The 17,929-nt window shown below is 38.0% G+C and overlaps 1 protein-coding gene across 1 annotated transcript in view; it reads right to left on the reverse strand.

Annotated features, from left to right (window-relative positions):
- The window catches only part of CCDC171 (coiled-coil domain containing 171), a 351,122-nt gene continuing 347,406 nt past the window's right edge, over nt 14,214-17,929 (reverse strand). The window contains exon 26 of the mRNA XM_005683650.3: nt 14,214-16,625. Within this exon, the coding sequence (XP_005683707.1) occupies nt 16,404-16,625 (222 nt within the window). The 3' untranslated portion in view covers nt 14,214-16,403. The remainder of the gene's footprint in view (nt 16,626-17,929) is intronic.

The raw sequence follows: 17,929 nt of genomic DNA on the forward strand, positions 1-17,929 counted from the left end.
ACACAATTTAGTCTGTAGCAGAATTTCGAACTATTTTTTAAAAAAGTCTTAGTGACCCGGACAACAATGATGATATGGTCACTAACCTAGAGCCAGACATCCTAGAGTACGAAGTCAAGTGAGCCATAGGAAACCTTACTACAAACAAAGTTAGTGGAGGTGATGGAACTCCTGCTGAACTATTTCAAATACTGAAAGATAAAGCTGTTAAAGTGCTGTGCTCAATATGCCAGCAAATCTGGAAAACTTAGCAGTGGCCACAGGACTGGAAAAGGTCAGTCTTCATTCAAATCCAAAACAAGGAAAATGCCAAAAAATGTTCAAACTACTGCACAATTGTACTCATTTCACATGCTAGCAAGGTAATGCTCAAAATTCTTCAAGCTAGGCTTTGCAGTAAGTGAACTGAACTTTCAGATGTACAAACTGGATTTATAAAAGACAAAGGAACCAGAGCTCAAATTGCCAACATTTGCTGGATCATATAAAAAGCAAGAGAATTCCAGAAAAACATGTACTTATGAGCGAATTCACTTTCACTTTTCACTTTCATACATTGGAGAAGGACATGGCAACCCACTCCAGTGTTCTTGCCTGGAGAATCCCAGGGATGGGGGAACCTGGTGGGCTGCCATCTGTGGGGTCACACAGAGTCAGACACAACTGAAATGACTTAGCAGCAGCAGCAGCATGCTTCATTGACAAAGCCTTTGACTGTATGGATCACAACAAACTGTGGAAAATTCTTAAGAGATGGGAATACCAGACCACCTTACCTGTCTCCTGAGATATCTGTATGCAGGTCAAGAAGCAACAGTTAGAACCAGGACAACAGACTGTTTCCAAACTGGGAAAAGAGAATGTCAAGGTTGAATATTGTTACCCTGCTATTTAACTTAAATACAGAGTACATCATGAGAAATGCTGGGATGGTTGAAGAACAATCTGGAATTAAGATTACCAAGAGAAATATCAATAACCTCAGATATACAGATGACACCACCCTAATGGCAGAAAGAGAAAAGGAACTGAGGAGCCTCTTGATGAGGGTGAAAGAGGAGTATGAAAAAGCTGGCTTGAAATTCAACATTTGTAAGTCGCTTGTATATTTTTGTGATTAGTTGTTTGTCAGTTGCTTCATATGCTATTATTTTCTCCCATTCAGAGGCTGTCTTTTCACCTTGCTTATAGTTTCCTTTGTTGTGCAGAAGCTTTTAATTTTAATTAGACCCCATTTGTTTATTTTTGTTTTTATTTCCAGTATTCTGGGAGGTGGATCATAGAGGATCCTGCTGTGATTTATGTCAGAGAGTGTTTTGCCTATGTTCTCCTCTAGGAGTTTTATAGTTTCTGGTCTTACATTTAGATCTTTAATCCATTTTGAGTTTATTTTTGTGTGTGGTCTTAGAAAGTGATATAGTTTCATTCTTTTACAAGTGGTTGACCAGTTTTCCCAGCACCACTTGTTAAAGAGATTGTCTTTAATTCATTGTATATTCTTGCCTCCTTTGTTGAAGATAAGGTGTCCATAGGTGTGTGGATTTATCTCTGGGCTTTCTATTTTGTTCCATTGATCTATATTTCTGGCTTTGTGCTAGTACCATACTGTCTTGATGACTGTGGCTTTGTAGTAGAGCCTGAAGTCAAGAAGGTTGATTCCTCCAGTTCCATTCTTCTTTCTCAAGATTGCTTTGTCTATTTGAGGCTTTTTGTATTTCCATACAAATCTTGAAATTATTTGTTCTAGCTCTGTGAAAAATACTGCTGGTAGCTTGATAGGGATTGCATTGAATCTGTAGATTGCTTTGGGTAGTATACTCATTTTCACTATATTGATTCTTCCAATCCATGAACATGGTATATTTCTCCATCTATTAGTGTCCTCTTTGATTTCTTTCATCAGTGTTTTATAATTTTCTATATATAGGTCTTTAGTTTCTTTAGGTAGATCTATTCCTAAGTGTTTTATTCTTTTCGTTGCAATGGTGAATGGAATTGTTTCCTTAATTTCTCTATTTTCTCATTATTAGTGTATAGGAATGCAAGGGATTTCTGTGTGTTGATTTTATATCCTGCAACTTTACTATATTCATTGATTAGTTCTAGTAAATTTCTGGTGGAGTCTTTAGGGTTTTCTATGTAGAGGATCATGTCATCTGCAAACAGTGAGAGTTTTACTTCTTCTTTTCCAATCTGGATTCCTTTTCCTTTTCTGATTGCTGTGGCCAAAACTTCCAGAACTATGTTGAATAGTAGTGGTGAATGTATGCTTTCAATTTTTCACCACTGAGGATAATGTTTGCTGTGGGTTTGTCATATATAGCTTTTATTATGTTGAGGTATGTTCCTTCTATTCCTGCTTTCTTGGAGAGTTTTTATCATACATGGATGTTGAATTTTGTCAAAGGCCTTCTCTGCATCTATTGAGATAATCATATGGCTTTTATTTTTCAATTTGTTAATGTGGTGAATTACATTGGTTGATTTGTGGATATTGAAGAATCCTTGCATCCCTGGGATAAAGCCCACTTGGTCATGGTGTATGATCTTTTTAATGTGTGGTTGGATTCTGATTGCTAGAATTTTGTTAAGAATTTTTGCATCTATGTTCATCAGTGATATTGGCCTGTAGTTTTCTTTTTTGTGGCATCTTTGTCAGGTTTTGGTATTAGGGTGATGGTGGCCTCATAGAATGAGTTTGGAAGTTTACCTTCCTCTGCAATTTTCTGGAAGAGTTTGAGTAGGATAGGTGTTAGCTCTTCTAATCTCAAAAATATACAAGCAACTTATGCAGCTCAAGTCCAGAAAAATAAATGACCCAATTGAAAAATGGGCCAAAGAACTAAACAGACATTTCTCCAAAGAAGACATATGGATGGCTAACAAACACATGAAAAGATGCTCAACATCACTCATTATCAGAGAAATGCAAATCAAAACCACAATGAGGTACCATTTCACACCAGTCAGGATGGCAGTGATCCAAAAGTCTATAAGTAATAAATGCTGGAGAGGGTGTGGAGAAAGGGGAACCCTCTTACGCTGTTGGTGGGAATGCAAACTAGTACAGCCACTATGGAGAACAGTGTGGAGATTCCTTAAAAAACTGGAAATAGAACTGCCTTATGACCCAGCAATCCCATTGCTGGGCATACACATCGAGGAAACCAGAATTAAAAGAGACGCATGTACCCCAGTGTTCATCGCACCACTGTTTATAATAGCCAGGACATGAAACAACCTAGATGTCCACTGGCAGATGAATGGATAGGAAAGCTGTGGTACATATACACAATGGAGTATTACTCAGCCATTAAAAAGAATACATTTGAATCAGTTCTAATGAGGTGGATGAAACTGGAGCCGATTATACAGAGTGAAGTAAGCCATAAAGAAATACACCAGTACAGTATACTAACACATATATATGGAATTTAGAAAGATGGTAATGATAACCCTCTATGGGAGACAGCAAAAGAGATACAGATGTATAGAACAGACTTTTAGACTCTGTGGGAGAGGGAGAGGGTGGATGATTTGGGAGAATGGCATTGAAACATGTATACTATCAGGTAAGAAATGAATCACCAGTCTATGTTCGATACAGGATACAGAATGCTTGGGGCTGGTGCACAGGGATGATCCAGCGAGATGATATGGGGTGGGAGCTGGGAGGGGGGTTCAGGATGGGGAATTCATGTACACCCGTGGCTGATTCATGTCAATGTATAGCAAAACCAATACAGTATTGTAAAACAAAGTAAAAATTTTTTTTAAAAATTCAACATTCAAAAACTAAGATCATGTCATCTGGTCCCATCATTTTGTGACAAACAAAAGGGAAAACAATGGAAACAGTGAAGACTCTATTTTCTTGGGCTCCAAAATCACTGCAGATGGTGACTGCAACCATGAAATTAAAAGATGCTTGCCCCTTGGAAGGAAAACTATGGCAAACCTAGACAGCATATTAAAAGGCAGAGACATCACTTTGCTGACAAAGGTGGGTATAGTCAAAGCTATGGTTTTCCCAGTGGTCATGTACAGATGTGAGAGTTGGACCATAAAGAAGGTTGAACATCAAAGAACTGATTTTTTGAACTGTGGTGTTGGAGAAAACATTTGAGAGTTCCTTGGGCTGCAAGGAGATCAAACCAGTCAATCCTGAAGGAAATCAACCTGGAATATTCATTGGAAGGGCTGATGCTGAAGCTCCAGTACTTTGGCCTCCTGATCTGAAGAGCTAACTCTCTGGAAAAGACCCTGAAGCTGGGAAAGATTGAGGGCAGGAGGAGAAGTGGGTGACAGAGGATGAGACAGTTGGATTGCATTATACTGACTCAATAGACATGAGTTTGACCCGGCTCCGGGAGATGGCGAAGGACAGGGAAGACTGGCATGCTGCAGTCTGGTGGGTCTCAGAGTCGGACATGACTGAATGACTGAACAACATCTATTTCCATTGTAATACTTTCTTTTCTATGACTTCCTTGGTGACTCAGACGGTAAACTGTCTGTCTACAATGTGAGAGACGTGGGTTCGATCCCAGGGTTCGGAAGATTCCCTGGAGAAGGAAATGGCAACCCACTCCAGTACTTCTTGCCTTGAAAATCCCATGGACGGAGGAGCTTGCTGCAGGCTACTATCCATGGGGTTGCAAAGAGTCGGGCACAACTGAGCGACTTCACTTCACTTCTATGATAAAATTGTCTTATTTTCAGGTATTCATTAAAGTTTTGCTAAATGCTACAGCTTGGTCTTGTAAAGATTGAATAGTAAAAAATTATTAAAATAATACATTTTATGTTTTATTTATATTTAAGGTGCGGGAGTGGGATTGGGGAGGTCTTCCCTGGTGGCTCAATTGCTAAAGAATCTGCCTGCAATTCAGGAGACCCAGGTTCAATCCCTGGGTGAGGAAGATTCCCTGGAGAAAGGAATCCCTATCCATTCCAGTATTCTTGCCTGGGAAATCCCATGGACAGAAAAGCCTGGCAGGCTATAGTCCATGGGGTTGCAAAAGACTCAGACATGACTTAGCGACTAAACCACAGCCATATATTTAAAACCACAATTTTTTAAAAGTTTAAAATATTTTTGAAAACTTCTGACAAAGAAAAGACGAGATCCAGAAATCTTCAGTAGTGAATTTTATTAAACATATAGAGAAAAAAAATCACATCAATTTTTCCCAAACTCTTCCAAGAAATAGAAGAGGAGGGAGAATTTCCCGTTCATTTTCTCTGAGCTCAGTCTTAAGCTAATACCAAACAAACAAACAAAAACCCTTCAGACCAATATCCTTTATAAACAGAGATGCAAGATCTTCAAAAAATCCTCGCACATGGAATTCAGCAACATGAAAAAAAAAAGGTTTATACACCACATCATGACCAAGTGACATTTATCCCAGGAACACAAGATCGGTTTAATATGTGAAATTTAATTGATGGAACATAGGAAATGGTAACCCACTCTAGTGTTCTTGCCTGGAGAATCCCAGGGACAGAGGAGCCTGGTAGGAGGCCATCTATGGGGTCACACAGAGTCGGACATGACTGAAGCGACTTAACAGCAGCAACAGGGAGCAGTCCATGGGGTCGCTAAGAGTCTGGCATGACTGAGCGACTTCACTTTCACTTTTCACTTTCATGCATTGGAGAAGGAAATGGCAACCCACTCCAGTGGTGTAGTAGAAATGCTGCTGCTGCTGCTGCTAAGTTGCTTCAGTCATGTCCGACTCTGTGCAACCCCACAGACAGCAGCCCGCCAGGCTCCCCCGTCCCTGGCATTCTCCACGCAAGAACACTGGAGTGGGTTGCCATTGCCTTCTCTGATCATATTAATGGAATAAAGCTCAAAAACACATGATCATCTCAATAGGTGCATAAAAATCATTTGGCAAAAAGCTGATCCTAAAATTCAGGTAGAAATACCAAGCATAAAAGACCAAAACAATCTTTTAAAAAAAGTTGGGAGGACTCACACGTCTCAATTTCAAAAATTAACTTCAAAGCTATGGTAGTCAAGACAGTGTGGTTCTGGCTAAGAATAGACATAACATAGATCAATAGAAAGAACAGAGATTCTAGAAAAAGGCCCTTAGATCTATAGAGCAAAATGACTTATTAAGTGTGCCAAGACCACTTAATGGAAAAAGAATAGTCTTTTAACAAGGGGTACTGGGACAACTGAATTTACTTGAAAAATAATAAAGTTGGACCCCTACCTCACACTATATACAGAAATTAACTCATGAAACTAGAACAAATCTTTGTGAACTGGATTAGGCATTGATCTCCAGATATCATATCAAAAGCATGTAAAAGCAACAAAAAACTAAACCCAAATTAAAACTTTCTTGCTTCAGTTCAATTCAGTTAAGTCACTAACCCCATGGACCGCAGCACACCAGGCCTCCCTGTCCATCACCAACTCCTGGAGTTTACCCAAACTCATATCCATTGAGTTGGTGATGCCATCCAACCATCTCATCCTCTGTCATCCCCTTCTCCTCACAGCATCAGGGTCTTTTCCAATGAATCAGTTCTTTGCATCAGGTGGCCAAAGTATTGGAGTTTCAGCTTCAAGATCAGTCCCTCCAATGAACAATCAGGACTGATCTCCTTTAGGCTAGAATAGCTGGATCTCTTTGCAGTCCAAGGGACTCACAAGAGTCTTCTCCAGCACCACAGTTCAAAAGCATCAATTTTTCAATGCTCAGCTTTCTTTATAGTCCAACTCTCACATAAATACATGACTCCTGGAAAAATCATAGCCTTGACTAGATGGACCTTTGTTGCCAAAGTGAGGTCTCTACTTTTTAATATGCTCTCTAGGTTGGTCATAACTTTCCTTCCAAGGACTAAGCGCCTTTTAATTTCATGGCTGCAGTCACTATCTGCAGTGATTTTGGAGCCCCCCCAAATTAAGTCAGCCACTGTTTCCATTGTTTTCCCATCTATCTGCCATGAAGTGATGGGACCAGATTCCACGATTTTAGTTTTCTGAATGTTGAGCTTTAAGCCAATATTTTCACTCTCCTCTTTCAGTTTCATCAAGAGGCTCTTTAGTTCTTCTTCACTTTCTGCCATAAGGGTGGTGTCATCTGCATATCTGAGGTTATTGGTATTTCTCCCGGCAATCTTGATTCCAGCTTATGCTTCATCCAGCCCAGTGTTTCTTATGCTGTACTCTGCATATAAGTTACATAAGCAGGGTGACAATATACAGCCTTGACGTACTCCTTTTCCTATTTGGAACCAGTCTGTTGTTCTATGTCCAGTCTAACTGTTCTTCCTGACCTGCATACAGGTTTCTCAAGAGGCAGGGACTATTAAATAAGTAAAAAGACAACCCACAAAAATGGAAGAAAATATTTGCAAAACATATAGAAGGAACTTGTATCCAGAATATATCAACTCTTACAACTCAATAATAAATAGACAATTTGCTTTTCCCTGATGATAGGTGATACTGAGCATCTTTTCACGTGTCTTTACGTCTTCCCTGGAAAATGTCCGTTTAGCTCCTATGCCCATTTTTAATCAAGTTATTTTTTATGATAATAAGCTGTGTAAGTTCTTTTTACATACTGAATATAACCTTTCTCAGATACATAATTTGTAAATATCTTGTTTCAGTATATTGCCTTTTTGTTTGTTGACAGTTTTCTTCACTGTGCAAAAAAGCTTTTACTTTGATACAGTCCCATTTGTTTGTTTTTGCCTTTGTTACCCTTGTATGAGCAGACAGGACCAGAAAGTATTGCTAATATCGATATCAAAGAGTGTATACTGCCTCTGTCTTCTTCTAGGAGTTTCACGGCTTCAGGCCTTACATTCAAGTCTAACCCTTTTTGTTTTTGTAAATGATGTATGTCCGTTTTTCTCAGTATCATTTGTTGAAGAGACTGGTGAAGTGTGGTGCATGTCTGCTCAGCTGTGTCCAACTCTTTTCGATCCCATGGTCTGTAGCCTGCCAGGCTCCTCTGTCCACAAACTCTTGCTGGGTTTGTCCCAGCAAGAATACTGGAGTGGGTTGTCATTTCCTATAGATGATGTTATGGATGGTCACCACCATTAATTACCTGAAAGCACGACTTTAATTCTGACTGTGAATGTGAATTCTGCTTCATAGGAATCTCTCTCTAGTCTTCACAATATATACTTGGGAATTATTTCTCTCCAGTCCAGAAGAAAACTTAAGTGTGACTACAAGATGTGCTTCTGGAACCATGCAAGGACTCACAATGAGTTGGAGTGTTCAGGTGCTATAGCTTTCTATGCAGTTTTACTGGGACAGTATCTCACTTTTAGTTCAGAGGTAAGCTTACAAAAATCAAAGAAAAAGTTACATTTTGCCCACTGCTGGAAGAAAAAAGACAAAAATTAGCTATCCTAGTCTATATTCCATATTTATTTTTACATGGTGCTTTCTACTAGGCATTCAGTATGATTCCACTTACTCTGGATTGCATTTACGATTTCCCCCTTATATAAATACCCCCAAACAGAAGGAATCTGTTGAGAACAGGTAGCTCCCCTTATATTCTTGTCATTAGTGAATATTTATGAATATCTGATAGTGCTTAACCTGTCAGCGGAGTCTTCTACAGATCTAAATAAGACTTTTTATTTTACATAGTTTCCTAGAGCAGCTCAGCATTGCTGGAGCTGCTTCGCTGGGAGGACTCTGTCAACAATCAGCACTTCATTGACATTAACATGCAATAAAAGACAATGAAGCATGACTCAATTAAACCACAAAAATAAAACCTGTTTTCAGATAACATTAACCCAGTAGTTTTCAAAACCTATGTGGGGCTTCTGCTGCATGACTAGCATTAAGGTCAGTGCTTTGAAAACCTATGCCTAACCATCTAACAAACCCACACACAAGGTGATTTAGAGGAAAGAGCAGAACTCTGTTTTGATTTATCTCCTTCTAGCACTGTATCCAGATATTTTACCACTGACAGCATGCAATATCAATTAGATCTCACTACTGCAAAGATTAAGAACAAATTTTCCATCTGAGATGTCAATGGAAATTTAATTTGCACAGAAGACACAGTTTGGAAGACTTGTTTGTGAGTCAGCTTGATTTAAAACAAACAAACCAGAAAGGCTCATGCAGGGAATAGTTCAGAGAAAATATGAAAGCACCCAAGGTATGAACTCACAGGACATCTGATACCCTGGGTGTGCCAATCAACACATTTCATGGCCAGAAAATAGATGTTATACAACTGCCAAGGTTCTTGAGAAAAGATGGAGCTCTTCCACCAATATGTAAAATGCACATATTTATGTCTCACTTAACCAAGAGGGACGGATGTGTTCCTTACAAAACCAGAGGTGGTTTTGTTTGTTTGTTTGCTTGTTTTTGCTGTATTTGAAATATTTAACACTCTAGGTTTAAGCCTTCAGTAGTTTAGGTTTCATTATATTGAACATAATCATTTCAAGTTGTTCTCACTAATGATACCATTTTTTTAAACTACTTGATTTCAACAAAGTGATGACAAAATATACTCAAATATTATACAATAAAATTTTTTGAAATTTCATTGTGTGGAAATGATTAAAATGTTTTCACTTCAATTGTAATTTTAAAAATGGATAAATGACTAGGGACATATGTTGAACTCATGGGTAAACAGTAAAGAAAAAATGCTCTGGTGTATTTAAGATATGATTTATAAATTCTGAATCATTATTTTAAGCTACAATTAAGATAAAGTTTTTCAAGTTTGAATCTCTTTTGTAAAAAAGCTATAGAAATATGCCAACAAAAAGGGAACCAAATTAAAACAATAGACCCTCATACCTTTTTAAAGCATGATACCTTTTTAAAGCTATGAACATTAAAATACATACTGAAGTTACAAGTTAATTTAAAAACTATCAAAAATGATGGCAACAGAAAAGTGACTAAATGTCCCAGGTAGACAGTCACTGTTTATTGTATTCAGAAGCCAGGAATATAAAATGGAAACCTAAAAATATGTGACTTTCAATTATGAAAGCAAGTGATCAGAATAGTTTAAAAGAAGAAATTATTTTTGTTAGAAAACATTAAAAGATCAATGCATGAATCTTTTCAAAAAAACATTAAAGTTTACTGGTTGTTTTAGTTTCCCATGGCTGCTATAACAAATTACTACAAACTTGTGGCTTAAAAGGCTTCCCTAATGGCTCAGACAGTAAAGAATCCTCCTGCAATGCATGAGACCCAGGCTTGATTTCTGGGTCAGGAAGATCCCCTGGAGAAGGGAATGGCTACCCACTCCAGTATTCTTGCCTGGAGAATTCTATGGACAGAGGAGCCTGGTGGGCTACAACTGTGGCTTAAACCAACATGAGTTTATTCTCTTACCTTTCTAGACCCTTGACAGGTAAGTCTGTTTCTTGGCCTTTATCAGCTTCTAGCAGCACCTGTATCCTCAGCCCACAGTCACATCCTTCACCTTAAAAGGGCATTCCCTGAATCTCTGCTTCTATTATCATATCACCTTTTCCTCTCTGTAGTCAAATCAACTTCTACCTCGCTCTCCCACAAGGACATTTGTGACTGCATTACCCAGCTTATCCAGGATTATCTCCCCATCTCAAGATCCTTAACTTAATCACACCCACAAAGCCCCTGTTACCATGTAAGTTACGGTTCCAGGGATTAGACAGGGATATCTTTGGGGTCATTATTCAGTCTATGACATCAGTTCAAAAAACATCTTTTAAAATCTCCATCTCCATCCTAGGATATATACAAGTTAATGTTTTCTTGATCACCTTTATTCAGCATATGCCATTATTTTCCACTGGGAAGTTACAACTTGGTCAGACTGGCTTACTATCAATAGCTTTCAACTGAGCGTCTGTTCTAAGAGCATTTGTGCAGTCTCTGAGCCCAAGTTAGAGACACTGGTAAACAAAATAAATGGTGCTTCACGAGCCGGATAATCATGATGGTGTGATCACTCACCTAGAGCCAGACATCCTGGAATGTGAAGTCAAGTGGGCCTTAGAAAGCATCATTATGAACAAAGCTAGTGGAGGTGATGGAATTCCAGTGGAGCTATTTCAAATCCTGAAAGGTGATGCTGTGAAAGTGCTGCACTCAATATGCCAGCAAATTTGGAAAACTCAGCAGTGGCCACAGGACTGGAAAAGGTCAGTTTTCATTCCAATCCCAAAGAAAGGCAAGGCCAAAGTATGCTCAAACTACTGAACAATTGCACTCATCTCACACGCTAGTAAAGTAATGCTCAAAATTCTCCAAGCCAGGCTTCAACAATATGTGAAGCGTGAACTTCCAGATGTTCAAGCTGGTTTTAGAAAAGGCAGAGGAACCAGAGATCAAATTGCCAACATCCGCTGGATCATCGAAAAAGCAAGAGAGTTCCAGAAAAAACATCTATTTCTGCTTTATTGACTATGCCAAAACCTTTGACTGTGTGGATCACAATAAACTGTGGAAAATTCTGAACGAGATAGGAATATCAGACCACCTGACCTGCCTCTTGAGAAATCTGTATGCAGGTAAGGAAGCAACAGTTAGAACTGGACATGGAACAACAGACTGGTTCCAAATAGGAAAAGGAGTGCGTCAAGGCTGTATATTGTCACCCTGCTTATTTAACATATGCAGAGGACATCATGAGAAACGCTGGATTGGAAGAAACACAAGCTGGAATCAAGATTGCCGGGAGAAATATCAATAACCTCAGATATGCAGATGACACCACCCTTATGGCAGGAAGTGTAGAGGAACTAAAAAGCCTCTTGATGAAAGTGAAAGAGGAGAGTGAAAAAGTTGGCTAAAAGCTCAACATTCAGAAAACGAAGATTATGGCATCCGGTCCCATCACTTCATGGGAAATAGATGGGGAAACAGTGGAAACAGTGTCAGACTTTATTTTTTTGGGCTCCAAAATCACTGTAGATGGTGACTGCAGCCATGAAATTAAAAGACGCTTACTCCTTGGAAGAAAACTTATGACCAACCTAGATAGCATATTGAAAAGCAGAGACATTACTTTGCCGACTAAGGTCCATCTAGTCAAGGTTATGGTTTTTCCAGTGGTCATGTATGGATGTGAGAGTTGGACTGTGAAGAAGGCTGAGCACCGAGGAATTGATGCTTTTGAGCTGTGGTGTTGGATAAGACTCTTGAGAGTCCCTTGGACTGCAAGGAGATCCAACCAGTCCATTCTGAAGGAGGTCAACCCCGGGATTTCTTTGGAAGGAATGATGCTAAAGCTGAAACTTCAGTACTTTGGCCACCTCATGCGAAGAGTTGACTCATTGGAAAAGACTCTGATGCTGGGAGCGATGGGGGCAGGAGAAGGGGACAACAGAGTATGAGATGGCTGGATGGCATCACTGACTCGATGGACGTGAGTGTGAGTGAACTCCGTGAGTTGGTGATGGATGGGGAGGCTTGGCGTGCTGCAATTCATGGGGTCGCAAAGAGTCGAACAAGACTGAGTGACTGAACTGAACTGAACTGGGTCCTTTGAAAGGTAAGGATCAATGTTACTCTTCTTCACATTACTAGTCATACAGAGGGAGGGGTGTGTTTTATGCAATCAATGGATAAATGATCTAGATTTCATACCAAAACACACTTCTGAAAATTATTCCTAACTAATCATGAAATTAAAAAAAATTTTTTTTGTCCTCTTTAAAAACTGCTAATTATTTCTTGAAGTCAGGCCTGGCAAAGTAGAAGTAACGTGGGCTTTGGAGTTATAACTCTGGACTTAGTAATTACTAGGTTCTGTGTGATCTTAGGTAAATGCTTAACAATTTAGATGCTCAGTTATTCATCTATAAGATGGTAATGGAAATACCCAAGAGGTTTATACGTGAGAACATTACAGTTTTGCTATAATAGCTGGCATAGAATAGTTGCTCAACAAATATCAGTTACTTTCCACTTTTTATATTAAAAAAGTCATGTATAAAAAGTGCATAGTAAAATAAGATCGATTTACCATTGTTTAGTATTGTCTATAGAATGAATTCAGATATAACTTGTAAATATACTTTTTTGGGGGGGCAGTGCCACATGCTGGGGGATCTTAGCTCCCTAACCAAGGATCAAACTCACACCTCCTGCAGTGGAAGTGCAGAATCTTAACTACTGGATTGCCATGGAAGTCACCTCTAACTGGTAAATAAAGTAACATGAAAATAGTAATGCTCTCATTGAGCACTTGATAACAGATATTATAAATGTGAAATAAATAGTGCTGCCAAGTTTAGTAAAGTTAGACATTTTGGTCAAGTTATCATTCTACTATTTAAGAGGCTATTTACCTTTGTCTTTAAATCATCACTGAATTGGCAGTTATCTGAATTGGCTTCCCTGATAACTGAGTTGGTAAAGAATCTGCCTGCAATGCAGGAGATCCCAGTTTGATTTCTGGGTTGGGAAGATCCCCTGGAGAAGGGAAAGGCTAGCTATTCCAGTATTCTGGCCTGGAGAATTCCATGGACTACAGTCCATGGGGTCACAAAGAGTCAGACACGACTGAGCAACTTTCACTTTCTGGCAATTCTCTCAATTTCGTACACCTCTTTGCATTCATATTACATCAGTCTAAAATGTTTATGTTAAACATGCTGGCAAAAAAATCTCAATAAGTAAGCATGATTTAGGTGCCAAAACAATAACTTTAAGAATCCCTTTGATGGTGATGGACGATACAGTATTTTTCTAGATCACAAAAGGTAAGAAAATCTACATACTAAAGGGTAAAGTAAAAATTCTCTTCCCTTCCAAAAATATTTGAAGTTGTCCTCCTGAGAAAAGTCTACTTTATACATCATTCTTAAGGAAGTAAAGAAGCTGATAGAGCAACCATCCTCGTCAACACAACACAGATCTCAAATATGCAGCGATTGGTCACTGAGGTGCTCAGAAGCAGTCTAGAGTTTCTCAGATCTCCATAGGATATGTCATTAAATCTTCTCCTCCTGCTGGGTCTGACTTCTGGGGAAAAAAGCATATGGTATAAAAATTACTATATTTGGTAGTGAATACTAATGATTGCTCAGAAGGCTCATCCTTCAGTCTCTATGGCCTTTAGCATCTAGTTGGATACAAATGTGACATGCTTTGATTTGATTTAATAATCTTTTTGAATTTATAGTTCATAATTAATTATATAAAGTTTATCTATAAAATCAGATATTCACATAAATGGAGAGACATATACATTTATTTCTGGTGTTATCCCATTAACAGACTGTAAAATTAAGGCGAGATGACCAAGGTCTGCCCAAGGCAAAATTTACAAAGGTGCTCCTTCCCCTTTAATTACTAGGATATAGAAACAGATTTAACACAAGCATACACACACCAGACATATATGTGATGTAAGGTGACATTGTTTTTCTACAGTGTGAGAATTGGAAGCTCAATGATGTCATATGAACCGTATTTGATACCTATATTGCCAATATATTAATTACTATATGGAATGGCAAAAGAAAGTACTTTGAAACATGCAGAAATTATTCTATGATCTATATAAAAACAACAGCATTTTCTGTGTTATAATAAATTTGCAAGTTGAATTTCATACAGGGCATGTCCTTTAATATTCAAAACCCAGAATGGTTAATAAAAAGAACTCCAAGGAAAAAATTAAGAGAAATTTGGTTAAAGATGTTATTTTACTTCATAGAAATAGCTTTCTGATGATTTATATAAAGCTTATTATATTGGCCCAGTACTATGAGAATACACAGTATGACAGTAATAGTGCTGTGTTATCTCAGATGGTGTAAATCACTTGGTTGATTTGGCTAATACGTAAATAGTACACCAATTTTATTTACCAAGGCCAATTAATAAATTCTTAAAAACTAGGTATATTTGAATCAAATGTCACTGTTAAGACAATATAGATTCCATAATACATACTGTTGTTTTCTAATGTATCTATAATGAAACTCCATAATGAAACATAATATAAAATATGGATTTTTGTATCAAAACTCTTCACCACAAAGTACAGCTCACATCAGAAGTTAATATCACTGGGGAGTTAAATGATTAAAACAAAAACAAATAACGTATTACAAATAGCCTTTTGTTCTTCACTTACTATGATGCAAACTGCAAGGATTTAACCTTTAAGGGTTAAAGAGTTTAATCAATGTCAATGTCTGATCTTCTGAAGGCGATAAAGAACAGTCTGTCTAGCGATACCCAACAGAACATCACTTTGTCAAGCCACAAAGCACCCAAAAGCTTGTCAAGTAAGTTCCCAGAAACCTCTTTGTGGTTAGAACTCAGCTCCTTCTTGCTTGACCTATTATTTGATATTTGACCACTTGGTTGCAAGACACTTGCTCTTTCTAGCTGAAATGTCACTGGGGCATCTTGTCAGCTCCCCGACATCTCGGCCTGACATACAATTTTACTTTTGTGTGCTACAAGGCAGAAAATGCAGGGCAATGGCCTTGTTTTAAATTCTGTCAGCATCAAAGATGGGCGTCACTCTTGGGTCCTACCAACCACACAAACAAAAAAGGAGTCTATTTTGAAGGTCAAAACAGCCATTACCTTGAAGTTTTTCAGCTTATTCTAAATATGTTATGTGCTGTACTGGTGTGGGAACTGTCCTTAAAAAGTGCCTAAAAGCACCACAGACATCTTCCCAGCACAAGTGCTCGACTTTCTTATCAAAAGCAGGCTTGCTAAAAAGGAGGCGTTTTCAATGCCTGCAGGGACCAGATGCAGCAGTTAACTTAACTTGTTCAAATGGGCAAGTGGTATCATGTAGCTTTACAAGGAGCAACCTGACCTTCTCACATTGACCAGGAGTGACATTATTGTGCAGGAGGAGAAGCAGTCACATCATTTCTGTTTTGCACAACCTGCTTAAAGTTTGCAACTAAATGCTTGTCTTCAGTTGAGCTGACAAGAGAGAAGAGGGGGCTCAGTGAACCATGGCAGGGCTGCCATGAAATGACAGGAATCATTGGCATACATTTCAAATAGCTCTCTCAATCCTATTAAAGTATTGCAGTCCTGCTTTAAAATAGACAAGTATGAAACAACTTTGATAGATAGAGACTAAAATGGCTTATTGATTTTTTTAAGTCTGAAGGAAATTACCTAAAATGTGTCATTCTTTAACATTTAAAAATATGTTACATAAAAATGAGTAACTGTGATAATAAATAAAACTTAGAGGGGAAAAAAGTTGGTTATTTCATTATTCGAGGAGACATAGATACCTGAACACATCAAGATATTACACAATTTTTAAAAACCCATGGCCACTTGAGCTGAAACAAAATTCAACTGATAAGAAAATCCCCCATCACAACAATTTTAATTGTACTGTTAACTTTCCCTGCATGCTTTTTATTTCATAAAGTCATAATCCAATCTGAGCTGGTCGCTTGGCAGTAGCAGACATTGTCACTGGAGACGACTGAGGTGATGCCAGGGGCGCAGGATTTATAAGTGTTTCCTTTAAGAAAGTGTAAGTTGTGTCAAGTTCAGCTTTCAATGGCAAAAAATCCCCGACATCAATTGTGTCAGCAGGAAGAGCAGCTCTTGAAGGAATGGAGAGATTTGAATGGTCCCGTGATCCTGTCTATGATACAAAAAGAAGAGAACAATAAACATAGAATTGAAAACTCAAACAGAGTCTAAACCCATAAACAGAGAAGTGGACTAAGAATCATAATATGAAATGGGGTGGAAACAGCGATTTAAATAATCTATATGATAATACATAAATATTAAATTATTTTCCAAGTTGTTATTGAACCTCATTTGTTCTATATCATAAACCTGCTGGGACATCAGGAATTGGGCTAAACACTAAAACTTTGTAGAAAACTTTTATCAAGTTATTGAATCAAAAAGTCAGTGCAATCAGGCATTTTTGCCTCTTCTTCCATCCACTGGCAAATTACAGAAACCAATTCTAATAATAATGTTTATTTCATTATGCTCTATGTGTGTGTGTGCTGAGTCGTTCAGTCATGTCTAACTCTCTGCGACCCTCTGGACTGTAGCCCACCAGGCTCCTCTGTCCAGGGGATTTTCCAGGCAAGAATACTGGAGTGGGTTGCCATTTCCTCCTCCAGGGGATCTTTCTGATCCAGGAATCAAACCTGCTTCTCCTGCATTGGCAGGTGGATTCTTTACCACTAAGTTCACCTGGGAAGCTCTCTATAATATATGCTATATAATTGGGAGATTAGACTGCTTAGAAAATTCATAACTATGAATATTTGTGTGTTTAAGTTATCACCCTGACTTATTTAATTGAACAATACAGCACAAAGAAAAACAAGTCAATCCTTGCACCCTATAGAAAATAGCATACCAACATATGAAATGCCAATGAAATGAACTATTTGTCTTTACCTTTAATAATACTGCCACCACCCTGTTTTAATGACGACTATTCTATTATAAGCATTTGGAAACCATATATCAAGATATGGGAATGCAACATGAAAACAGTTTGTCACATATTTTAAAACATTACTGCTACCCAGAAACTGTTCGAAATCAAACTTAAGAAACCCACACACTCATGAAATACTTAAAAACATAATTAATATTTTATTGAATCTATACATTTAAGTCTTAAGTAACAGCAGTAAACAACAATTAACCCTTAACATAAATGAAGTCTTACTAGTAAAGCAGATAGGTGTTACTTTATGGCATTTACAGACAGGAGAAAAACAGCAACCAATTGTATGTCGGAATTTTCCAGATTCCCAGTAAATAAATGTTGCTGAAATAATAAGTCTAGTTCTAAGTGTCTCCATTAAAAAACACATTTATATTGCAGAGGTTTTAATAACAAAACATCTTTTTGGTAGATTCTCTTAAGGTTTTGACAACAAAACAGCATGAATGCTAAGGATCTGCTTTATT

The sequence above is a fragment of the Capra hircus genome, chromosome 8 (assembly GCF_001704415.2).
Source record: "Capra hircus breed San Clemente chromosome 8, ASM170441v1, whole genome shotgun sequence".
Lineage (NCBI taxonomy): Eukaryota > Metazoa > Chordata > Mammalia > Artiodactyla > Bovidae > Capra > Capra hircus.